The following is a 12,838-nucleotide window of genomic DNA, read 5'->3' as shown; positions in this document are numbered from 1 at the left end:
AGAATTACCAGATCAGCCTCAATCTCACTAAACAGAGTAAACCCAATGGCGAAATGACCTACGTCATCTCTGACGTCCTACGGTCTAATGGTCCCAACGAATGCAGGGCATACAGCTTCAGTGGAATGTGTCGTTTTCAGGTTAAATGTCATAAAAATGAAGTCTTTACGTGGAATGTTCAAGATATAGCTATTCTCCTTTCTCACCCACCCCAAAAATCTGCTGTTCGGAACTAAAACTTCTAAAAGCATACACATTTAAATTATAAAACACTTGAAGCAGATCCTCTGTATTGAAAATCAACTTTTTAAAATTGTGGATTAAGTTAAAAGTATCCACTTTTGCTACTGAACCAGTCTCTGCACACAAACCACAAGTAAAAGGGATATAAAACTGGATATCTCCTCAGAGCTGATTCTATTCTGCCAACATAACTTTGCTGGAAGTGTGACAGGTTACATCTGGACATTAATGTCGGGGGCGGTGGGGGTAAAATGCCAGTTGAGAGAGAAACTGTATTTACACGTATCACTTGTAACTTAGTAAGTGAATCATTTGCCTCAAATCAAAATGACAAATTGATGCACGGTGAAATTCCTTCAAAGCATTTGATGCAAATTTACTGAAGTGAAGCACAAATTCAATCAAATGGGTTTTAATTCTATAAAAGCAGGTTTAGAACTGTAAAATATTTTATGAAACATGATGGAATGTTCCCCTTGTGATTTAAATCTTAGAACAGAAAATTGAGTGTGAGATGTGAGGGGGGGAAAACAAAAAGTCAGACAACAGGTAGAGGTGTTTTTATTTATTAAATGCTCAAAACTGTTTAGAAAATTAGTATAAATGATTTCCTACAGAATATAGACAAACTTCCATCCACTCAAAACACACATTCAATGCATTATCAGAATTCAGAGCAAACAGCAATTGGTCCATTGATTGGACCAATGATAATTTTAAAAACAAACATTCTTCAGAGCTGTCTTTTTAATATGGAGTCTCAGCATTCAAGCAAGACCTCTTCCTAATGACATGGCTTGTTCCTTGGGCAAGAATATTTGACCTAGTTTCAGTTTTAATTCTGCAACCACTTTTGTCATGTGTAGTCAGGCATTGATTCTGATTGCTGGTCCTGCCCCTGAGTCTCTGCTGTCTGATGCAGGTGCTGAAGATATTGAAAAGCCCTTATGCTCATATTCAGTGCAGGATGCACTTTGCAAACACCAGATTCTCCAATTAAAGAAAGACCACAGACTCCAAAGTATGCATGCAAAGCATCTGAAATAGACAAAGGTGAGAATAAGAAGTGCGTTTGAAGAAAATAAGACTTGAAAACTGGATCCAATATTTTTTAATGTAATAATTAGAGAGTTATCACATTTGATTGTCTCAGCTAGATAATAAACTCCTAATTGTATCTTTCTTTCCTAAAGATACTGACTAAAAATACAGTAACATGGAATCCAACTAGTCTTCTCTAAATTGAACAGAAGATCTGAGGCTAGCTGGACCCAACCAGAATGCTGGAAAAACTCAGGTCTGGCAGCATCAATGGAGACAGAAATAGACTTAACATTTCAGATCTAGCATGATTATTCATAACTGGAGACAATTATGATAACTATGCTAAGACAAGTTAACAGCATAGATCCATGGAGGAACAGGGAAATCTTACATTTTATACTGCACACTGTTGCTAGGTCATCAAGCAAACTTCATCTTCTATTTCATTAAAATTTTGAATTATTTAGATGAGGGTGTAAACATATAGGAAGACAGCAGTTAAGTGCTGGGGGATCCAAAATGTTATCCTCATAGTATAGTACAATGCAATTTAACAGCTTCTGTGCTATTTGTTCACATTTGACTGACAATAAAGCTGTATACACTGGCATGGTGGTTACCAGTATCGAGACATCCCTAACCATATTTTTATTAAATGACAGAACAAGGGAGGAAAAGGTGAAGGCTCATCAGAAAATTACTTAACTGCAAGAGAAGGTTATGCACATTACACTGGGTGCATAAATTAGGCACATTCTGACATGTTGGGAAATGTGCAATCACTGCAAATCTGATATAACAGCATGTCAATCAATATGTATGATTCAACAGAACGTGCTCTAGTGAAATGTCCCACACCAAACTTTAATCTTAATCCTCTGTGTGTTGGGAGAGCTGCCTTAATTCCTGCATCTTCTTTTTCAGTTTATTATCAATTCTAAAAGAAAATCTCTGACATAGGAAGAGATCAAATAGCCATGCACAGTAAATTCATTATGCTCAAATGTCTGCTTACTCAAAGTGAATTAATATGCGGAGTTGACAAAAATTCTGCGCATGATGCCAAGCCCTAGCTGCCTGAATTTCACAACTTAAATGCAATTCAGCTGTGCAATAATGTCCGAAGAAAATGGTAGTCACTGAGAAATAGTATGTCAAGGAATACATAACCTCAAGGCACATTCATCATTTCCAAAGTGAATTTGCTCCTTGCACCTTTAAGGTAGTAAACAGTTTGAAAATTATGTTTCAAAATCAAAACAAAAAAGTTTTAAAAACAGACTTCTGCTATCTATATCCACGCACTTTCAGTTTTAATAAATCACAAAACAAAAATCCAACTTTTACCTGGGTGACTATCTGGCCACTTTGCAAATCCTCCAACAATATGATCTTGGGTTGACAAAATGTAATTCCGGTTTTTCTCAAAATTAGTATACTGGAAAATCTGCAAAAGCTGGAAGATATTCAAAAAATGCAGATTTGTTGTTTTCTCTATTTTCCCATGAACTATTAAACATTTTGCTTAATGGTTAATAAAACGTAAATAAAAACCAAAAGAACCCAGATGCTGTAAATCAGGAACAAAAACAGAAGTTGCTGGAAAATCTTAGCAGGCCCTTAGCATCTGTGAAGAAAAATCCGTTCTGAGGAAGGGTCACCAGACTCGAAATGTTAACTGATTTTTCTTCACAGATGCTGCTAAGCCTGCTGAGTTTTTCCAACAACTTCTGTTTTTGTTCCTTATTTATTGCTAATATTTTTGTTACATTGAAACTTGTAGACACACACAATAGTTGTCACAGGCTTTGATAAAGTTCATTTATACAGCAGTTTTTCCCATGACCAAAAAGGTGAAAAACATTGCAATTACTTTCTTAGAAGGGCAACCAGTACAAACTGCCACAGTCCTGCCAATAGGGCAGCTCTCATCAGAGGTAGATGACTGGTGGTGATTAACCTGAGGGTTAACATGCCTCAGGCAAGGGGAGAGGTTGAGAAGGAGATCTTGATTGCAACCTCAGCCAGTGCAGGAATTGAATCACTTGGTCACAAACCAGCCATCCAGCCAACTGAACTAATGACCATCAGTGAATACATCAGTTACTTTGCTCATGGCAAGCAATTAATGTGGCTTTTTTTGATAACATTTTAGCAAAGATACTCAAGTGTTTCACAATCTTTTCCAAGTAGTCCCTGAACTGTTGACATCTCACCTGAAGGATATCACCTCTAACGACTGAACAGCACATTCCACTGTCAGCCGAGATAATGCATTCAAGTCCTGCTTGAACTCTTCCAGGATAGATTTCATGGCACCAGTGATGGACAAGCCTTTTCCTTCGCTGCTTAGAAAGGCCAGTTTTCAACTCCAGGTGAACTTTACATGAAGAGACCAAGTTGATATCCCTGCTTACCCCTTACATGCTTCCCCTGCCCCCACGGACATGCTTGCAGGATTCTGATTGGCAGGTCCCACAGGAAGAGGCTGCAAGAATGAATCAGGGCAGAATTTCCACAGAACTAGGCTCCTACACATCGTGCAGCTCAAGATTTCTGATCTACTCATAAGATCATAAGACATAGGAGTGGAAGTTAGGCCATTTGGCCCATCAAGTCCACTCTATCCCGGATCCCAGCATGGATTCTTCAAATAGTGTGGAGTGTGTGAAAGCTCAATATTGATAAACACAACATGAACAAAAGCAAAAGACCTTAGAAACAGTTCAACATAAGCAAAATTCTAAATTTTTAATTACCTTTAGGGTTGCGCCAACCCAAAATGAGTAGCAGGTATCCACAGGTTTATTGGGTCGGCCATGGAAACCATTTTGCTGCCTCATTATACACCACCGTCTTATTCTATTTAGTTCCTTCTCAGAAAAGACCTCTTTCAGTTTTCCCATTAGGCAGAGTGAGGCAATGGCACAAAATGTGGATCCACCTAAATAATTAATACAGCACATAGCAAGCTGTTGTTATACAGAAGGTCATGTTACTACATGGCTGCATCACTTAATAATGGAAGAAGAGTCCTTCAAAAGTAGGATGGCAATGACGGCCAATGACCACTGGACGCTCGTCTTTCTAGGTGGAAAGCTGTGCAGTTTAGTGACATCTTGATGCTGGCACAAGGGAGGCAATATACCACTTTGAATTCATGTTTCTGGTCTGTTTTCTTATTGAATTTCTTGTCAAAGCAAACCTTTCCCTCACTCCCAAGTACAGTTGAACTTCTGTGATGTCTTGGTCTTGTCAATGGTTGCATTCTCCTGGTGAACTATCACTCTCGCTATATTCAAATTGAATACTTGGAGAGCAAGATACACTCTTGGATTGCCTGTTCCTTCTCAACTACCTGATGATCACCCATTCCTGTATGCCTGCACATCCTCAAACTGTTAGATGACCACATCTACAAAAGGTGCTGTTAATGAAATAATCAATCTCACAGATGGGTCACAACAATATGAACTGCTTTTCATGTGGATAAATCCTGGACTCAGCCAACAAAACATCCTACACTTGAACATCCAAGACAAAAAAGTGACCCAAAGTCAGTCCCATATACAGCAAAAGGAGCACTCCACAGTGCATCCTGCCCTGTCACGTTCTTATCTACTAATCTATAAACATTTGCTGCTCCAGTAAATAAAGACAGACCACTTCTTTATCCTTTGTCATGAGCCTGTTAGGGATTGTTAGCTTTTAATAATCAGCAACTAGCTGACACAACAATACCCAAGCTTTTAAAACTGAAATAAACTTTGTTTAGTTATTTTTAATATGCAAAAAAGTAAGTTGTTTTAATACCTTTAGTAAATACTTCCAGATAGCTTGAACCACATTTGGCAGATGCAGAAAACTGGAGATTTTAAGAACTACATTTTATAGTTCAGCACATGGGATCAGTATGCCAGCATAACATGCCAATGCGACAGCTTCTAAAGAATCACTCCAAGGATGCCAATATTAAACTATACATAAATTCCAAATTTCATTACATCAATGTCTAGTAGTTTAACAGGGGACAAATGGGCTGATAATTTTATATTTGAAAAATTGTTTATCACTTACCATGCGATTCCAGTCCAGCTCCCTGAGCAAGGCCACTGTCATATGACTAAAGAAAATAAATTTAAGAAAACATTTAAATTGAAAAACAGAACAATTTGTGCTTTAAAAAAAAACTTTTACAACCTAGAATTACAAATCCACTAATGTTTTGCAAGGTGGCACATCCGATTATGCAAATTATTTGTTTCAATAACATTTAAGCTGGTGATCAACTTTTATTGCCAGCCTGGGAACTGACTTCTTCAAAACTGTTTATTTGGTGGGAATGACTCTTTCAAAGATTGGAATAATTTGAGAGAGAACATAACATTTGCCCCAATTGTTGCTTATGGATCAATACAATGACCCTTCTATCTCAGTCTTCTACCTCTATGGCCAAGTGTCCAGTGACTTAGCTCTCACTTGTCCAACTCCATTCATACTGCTGGTTGATATGTACAAGAACCATGCTTAAATTTCTGATTGAGCAGAACTCAAAAGTTGAAGTGAAGTAGCAGACACTGGGCTTGAGTGTAGATAGATGCATACGTGCTTTATCTCCAGGCAAGCGAGTTGTCAAAACAGGCACAATTTATACTACTTGAAAACAGAATAATTTATAAGCTAACCTTTAAAGTATGATCATGTATTCTTTTTCATAAGATTAGTTTTATAGTAGTATACTCGCCAAAATGAAAGAACGGCTTTGAAAAGTTCTTATTTATTTAGTAGAATTCTGCCCATTTAAAAATTAGATCTCTTCTTGAGTTTAATTTCCTTTATCAAGTATGGTACTTTGCCATTGTGCTTAGGAGCATATTCTGCAAATCTATTTTCACACGAACATTTGCCCTTTTGCTCGCCCATGGCATGATCAACAGACAAAGCAAACAGAGAAAGCACAAAGCATAAGGCATTTGAACTCAAAACAGAAGGCCACTTTTGGATTACTTATATCTTCAGGTGTTCTGTAGGTTTCTCAGTACTGCACTGGAACATCAGTTTAAACTGTCTGTTCAAATCCATGGGCTTGGGCTTGAATTGACAACCTCAACCACCTGTGGCTTCATTATAACAGGTAACAAATAGAACCTCAAATTATTCCAATTCAGCGCTTTTAAACTCTGTCAAAGACTCATTGAATATTTCAGAATGTACCATATTTGCAAAGTAGAACAGCAACATAAACAATTCAAATTCTGTACTCTTGCATCCTCTTGCAAATTTGATATGCAACTGCTTTCAAAGGACATTTTTAAAAAAGCAGCATACCAACAAAAATGTCATAATTGTGCTGGTCTAGAGACCAGGTTCACAGTTCAGAAACAAGACTGTACCTCCTCTTTTCAATCTCCAACTGTACTGCTACGTCACAAAAAAGATGGCTGGCCCGCAGACACTAACCAGAGGATCTCCTGCAGAGGTGTCCTGGAAATGAGGTGACTGACTTCAAACAACCTCGTCCACCTTCCAACACATCAGGAATGATTCCAACCAGCAGAGTTTTACCCCAACTCCAGTTTTCCGAGGGGTCCCTGATGCAACACTTCGTCAAATGCGGCCTTGGACGTCCTTATCGGTCTGGTCTACTTCTGATTTCAGACCCACATCAATATGTTTGTCTCTTAACTGCCCTTTGAAGTGGCTTAACAAGCCATTCAATTGTACAAACTGCTAGAAAGATATGGGAATGAAAATGGACAGACCACCTGGCATCAACCTAAACATCAGAAACAACAAGGCAAAAGCAGTCCTGATGACCTTATGAAGTCCTCCTAACTAAAATCTAGGGGACAGTGCCAAAATTGGGAGAGTCACTCTCATGCATGTGGCAATTCCCAGTCAATTTAGCAGGTATCATCTACTGTGTGGAGAAGGCTTGGGGCCATTTGTGGAGCTTTACTTTAAGGCAAACACCAGTTTTACGAAGATGGAAGAGAGATGAATTATGTATTTGGATGTATTTCATTATTAAAGCAGAAGAGGACTGGGACACGCAGATTAAATATGCAGAATATATACAGGCTGCTTTGGCTGACTTGAGAAAAAGTCTATTTGTTAATTAGTACCTTCAGCACCTTGCTTACTCAAGTACTTTATCATTTATGATTGACTGAGCTAGATCTTGTATATGGAGTTTCTCCCTAGTTCCTTGGAAATAAAATACTATGACTGAATTCTTAGAAATCAAAGCAGAAGGAGCTTCTTGACATTAATTACAGTGAATTTTAAAAGAACTCAAACAGCAAAGAAAACAGCAGCTGAGTTACTAAAAAAGGCCCTGGCATTCAACCTCAAGCTTTTTTTCAATTGGACCACCCTTCATCCCAAAATAATCAATTCATTTACTTGCTTACACCTTTAACACAGTCAGTCCTGATATATTATGTTGAAATCAATGTTCTGCTACAACAAAAGTGTACAAAAAAGAAATTTCAATCTTTGAGATAACTGAAAAGTACTAGGCCCCAGTTTTCATTAAACATCCAATGTAATGTATGTTTACTAAATCAACTGAGACCACAAAAATAGTATAAATTACCCTTTGAGGGTAAAATCTTTTAAAATCTTTTGTACAGCAAAATACAAATAACAAAAATAAATTCACCAGGTCATTGACAAGGTATCCTTCCCCCCTCTGGCATTTCCTACCTAATTCTACCTTTCAATGGTAGTCTGCTTGCAAAGCAAGAAATTTGGGAAATGTTTTTTTAATTATCCTGAGGGGGAAACCCAGCCAAATCCCTTATGCCTGAAGTACTCCTCTTTGTTTTTGTAAGCTAGATAAAGTGCGTTAATAGGAGAAGACATCTTTGTTTATAGTAAAAGCAACAACAAACTAGATAACTGAGTAGTATAGTTTCAGGATTATACATTGACTGTGCCCAGGGATCAAGCTTTAAACAAAAAAGAAGTTGCTGAAAAACTCACACTTGGCATATCTGAAGAAAAGTCAGTAAATGTTTCAGGTCTGATGACCCTTCCTCAGATACTGCCAAATCTGGAGTTGCTTCTCCAGCAACTTCTGTTTTTGTTCCTGATTTACAGTATCCACAGTTCTTTCAGATTTTACTCAAGTTTTAAAACCCATCTGCCTTTGTCACCACTACAGATTGGACCTCCTCTATCGGGCATGCAGTCTGCCAACTGCAATACTGCTCCCCAGTCTGCACTTGCATAAAAGCAGCAGCATCATGAGCACAGTGAAGACCGCAACACTGACAAAGCAGCTGCAATTGTGCTTGCAGGGAAGAAAAAAAACCATTTTCAAAAATAACTACTCCTCATCTCATTTTATGCTGCACAGCCTTTTTCAAACATGTTTCAAAGCTCCAGCATTGACATAATTCTTGTGGCCTGGCAAATTCTCCAGTCTTACAAAGGCCTTGTATGAGGCTGCTTAATTACGGAGATGCAACCTACAAGTGAACTTGACTTTTTGAAAGCACTCTTGGCTGGTCTCGTTCCGCTTTCCATTAAATTGGAGTTATCCAAAGCTCTGTAACCATGTCCTGACTCATAGAAATTCCTGTTCATCACTGAACCTGTCCTAGCTTACCTACATTGGCTCCATGTTAAGCAGCACCTCAAATTTAAAATTTTCATCTTGTTTGCAAGCTGCTCTATGGCTTTCATTTTTAACATTTTTATAACCTCCTTAAGCCCCATAACATTGGTAATGTTGAGTGTGCAGAGTATGGTCCCAAGTTACAGTCAGACATTGATCAGCTGGTAAACTAGTCAAAGCAATTGCAGATGGAACTTAACCCCAATAAGTGCAAAATGTTGCATTTTTGGAGGTCTTATAAAAAGGTATACATAATATAATGTAGGTCCTCAAAGAGTACTGAGGAACAACAGGTCTTTGGTGCTCAAGTCCAATGACACTTGAAAGCATCAGTACCATTCGACAGGGTAGTGAAAAAGGCATATAGGATGCTTGCCTTCATTAGCTGGGCATTGAATATAGTAGCAAGGGAGTATTGTTACAACTTTATAAAAAAAATTGGTTAGGCCACAGTTCTGGTTGCAACACTATCAGAAGGATGCGATTGCACGGAGAGGGTGCATAAGAGATTCACTAGAATGGTGCCTGGGACCGAAAGTGAGATACTAAAAGGTTGCAGGAACAGCAACTCATATTCCGCCTGGGAACCCTGCAGCCATATGGTATCAATGTGGACTTCACCAGTTTCAAAATCTCCCCTTCCCCTACTGCATCCCTAAACCAGCCCAGTTCATCCCCTCCCCCCACTGCACCACACAACCAACCCAGCTCTTCCCCCCCACCCACTGCATCCCAAAACCAGTCCAACCTGTCTCTGCCTCCCTAACCGGTTCTTCCTCTCACCCATCCCTTCCTCCCACCCCAAGCCGCACCCCCAGCTACCTACTAACCTCATCCCACCTCCTTGACCTGTCCGTCTTCCCTGGACTGACCTATCCCCTCCCTACCTCCCCACCTACACCCTCTCCACCTATCTTCTTTACTCTCCATCTTCGGTCCGCCTCCCCCTCTCTCCCTATTTATTCCAGTTCCCTCCCCCCATCCCCCTCTCTGAAGAAGGGTCTAGGCCCGAAACGTCAGCTTTTGTGCTCCTGAGATGCTGCTTGGCCTGCTGTGTTCATCCAGCCTCACATTTTATTATCTTGGAATCTCCAGCATCTGCAGTTCCCATTATCTCTGATACTAAATGGACAGGGTTTGTTAGCCTTGGAGCAGAAGGCTGAGATGGGAATCTGATTGAGGTACACAAAATTATGTCAGGCGTAGGTTAGACTGCGAGAATTTCTACCCTGCAGCACACATGTCAAAGGCCAGAGGGTATAAGTTTAAAGTGAGGTGTAGGTGGTTGAGATGGGATCCAAGAATTAGAAGTATGTAGATACACAGAACGTGCTGCCTGAGAAGGTGGTCAAGGCAAATATTTTGGCAACATTTAGCGAGCATCTGGACAAGTAACTGAAATGCCAAGGCACAGTATCTATGGACCACATTCAGGAAAATGGGAAAATGCAGTTTGGCGTTTGTTGGATGGCAGACATGGTGGACCAGTGGGTCTGTTTCTATGCTGAATGATTGACTCAACAATGAAATGGACTGTTAGAATTTGGTCTGTTTAAAGTAGCACATAATTGCAAAAAACATTTAGAGATATGTACATAAACATTTGAGAACAAGTATTCAAGGAGACATTGCGAACAACTCTCAAAATATCTACACTCATCCCTTTCTGAACTCTTCAGAAAACCTAGTTTTATGTGCCTGCAAGCATCTAAGCTCAAAGCCCTAGTATATCCACAAGACTCTTTTGCCTCCTCAAAATCCACTTCAACTAAGCCTTCAGGTAACCTACCTAATATCACCTCCCATGACTCCAAGCCAAATTCTGTTTTTTAAAGCTCCTGCAAAGCATTTTGAGATGCTTTATTACATTAAATAAGCCACATTTTTGCAAGAAATTGGTGTTGAGCTGAGATTTCATTTTATGCCAAGCGTTACAACTCAGGAGTACCCCAATAACAAACGAACACTGAAGCAGTCGTCAAAATCTAGACAGCATGGGTAGGGACCTAATGGGGAATCGCTTTCATACAAAGGGTGGCGCATGTATGGAACGAGCTGTCAGAGGAAGTGGTGAAGACTGGTACAATTATAACATTTAAAAGGCATCTGGGTGAATAGGAACAGCGTAGAGGGGTCAAATGCTAGCAAGGTGGGGCTAGATTTCTCTCAGGTATCTGGTGGACATGGACAAGCTGGAAACAACGTTTCCACATTGCACATCTCTATGGCTAAGTATCCAAAAGGAAGTGAGGTTGAGAAGAAAACAGGTTTAAGAGGAGAATTCTGGAGCTTCATCTAGTTGGCTGAAATGGTGAATTATACAAAAATATGGGACAGCTGCTCTTGCCAACACTATATAAATTCATCCCTTTATGCATACTGTGTAAATAAGCAAAGCTCATAAGATACAGTACCAGAAACAGTCACTGTATGCTTGACGGTGGGATCTACCGAAACAAAATTAGGTGGCAGCTTTGGAAAAGCAGTGACCAGAGATAAAAGGATTATTCCAGTGAAGGATTGATCTACGTATGTAAACGAGAATAATCGTTTTATGCTTAAAAAAGCGTTGAACTCAATCAAAGTTTATCCATAACCTTCAGGAAATCCCAGAAAGTCTGGCCATGATTTGTTTTGCGCAATTGAGAAAAAAGTTTCAAGATTACTGGAACAAATCACTAAAGCTACTGGATTCGGAAGACATCATTTTAAGATCAGAAAGAAAAACAAAATTACAATCTTATTCTCCAAAAAGTTTATGTAATTGGCCCTTAACTTGAAAGTCAGGCCTTAGATTCAGCGTCTACATCCTTGACTTCTTAGAATGAAATTACTTATAAAGGTCTCTCAAACTGCTCAAAATGTTCAACATTTTCATTTGTATTATAGATATTATTTGAATATACGACATTCAGCATGGCAGAAGAAATTTCTATCAGAAATCCAGCATCTATTAGGATAACAAAGAATCCCCACCATCCTAAAACTCAAGATTACTGTTGATAATGTAAAATAATTACTCGAAAATAGCTTAAGTGGTACCAACATGAAAATGGAAAGAGTGGCTTATAGCTGCAGAACACAGCACAAATACGGCATATATATAAAATTCAAAACTGCAAATAAAATCAGGTGTCAACTGAACCCCCAAAAACTACGGGTATTAAATGTGCCAGTGTTTGAAGGAACTTTTTCGTGCATGGTATGCAGGGGTTTAGCATTCACTTCAGTGCAATATCTCTTGTTATCAGAACTATAGTGAAGCACAATAGAAAACATGCCAGTAATTGCTGATGGTGTTACAACTTCAAAAAGCTTCTAATATCTGCACAGATGGTAATGAAAGGTTACCAAGGTAGGTAGACCGAATTGATATTTAGCACAATGACCCAAGTTTTAAAACACTTAATATATACATGACGATTTGCTGCCATATGATAAAACAGAAAATAAAATCAATAGGTGATATAACTTGCTGTGATATACAACAGTATACTAATGTCTAATCACCATCATTAATCTTTACTGTTTTGTACAACTGGCTAACAATGATCCAGAACTTCAATCAATACCTGAACCGTTCTGTATTACGCTAGGAAATAGTGCTCACTTATTCAATGTTGGCTGACCAGTTCCTGAAGCCTCCAGTACAGGAAGGGAGGTAGACACTAACACCAACTGGAAAGTGAAGTCATGGCCTCATGGGATATCAGAGGTGGTGGGAATGCTCTTGGGGGAAATCAGCCAGCCACTTTAAAAAAAACTGCTTGCTTTGTTGTTATCACATGTACCAATGAATGCAACCTGTAGGCAGATCGTATCATACAAAGTGCATCAAGGTAGCACAACAGAGTGCAAAACAGTGTTCCAGCCACACAGAAGATGCAGGCTGAGAACAGAATTAACATTTGAGGGGTCCATTCAGAA

The 12,838-nt window shown here is 39.1% G+C and overlaps 1 protein-coding gene across 1 annotated transcript in view; it reads right to left on the bottom strand.

Moving 5' to 3' along the window:
- Nucleotides 1–803: 803 nt before the first annotated feature.
- Nucleotides 804–12,838, bottom strand: part of pggt1b (protein geranylgeranyltransferase type I, beta subunit) — a 57,381-nt gene continuing 45,346 nt past the window's right edge. The window contains exons 6-9 of the mRNA XM_048528272.2: nt 5,365–5,410; nt 4,047–4,231; nt 2,635–2,743; nt 804–1,281 (exon numbers count right to left, since the gene is read on the bottom strand). Coding sequence (XP_048384229.1) covers nt 1,100–1,281; nt 2,635–2,743; nt 4,047–4,231; nt 5,365–5,410 — 522 coding nt within the window. The 3' untranslated portion in view covers nt 804–1,099. The remainder of the gene's footprint in view (nt 1,282–2,634; nt 2,744–4,046; nt 4,232–5,364; nt 5,411–12,838) is intronic.

This window comes from Stegostoma tigrinum, chromosome 3 (genome assembly GCF_030684315.1).
Source record: "Stegostoma tigrinum isolate sSteTig4 chromosome 3, sSteTig4.hap1, whole genome shotgun sequence".
Lineage (NCBI taxonomy): Eukaryota > Metazoa > Chordata > Chondrichthyes > Orectolobiformes > Stegostomatidae > Stegostoma > Stegostoma tigrinum.
Note: the sequence above shows the minus strand (reverse complement) of the source record. Positions and strands in the feature narration are given on the sequence as shown.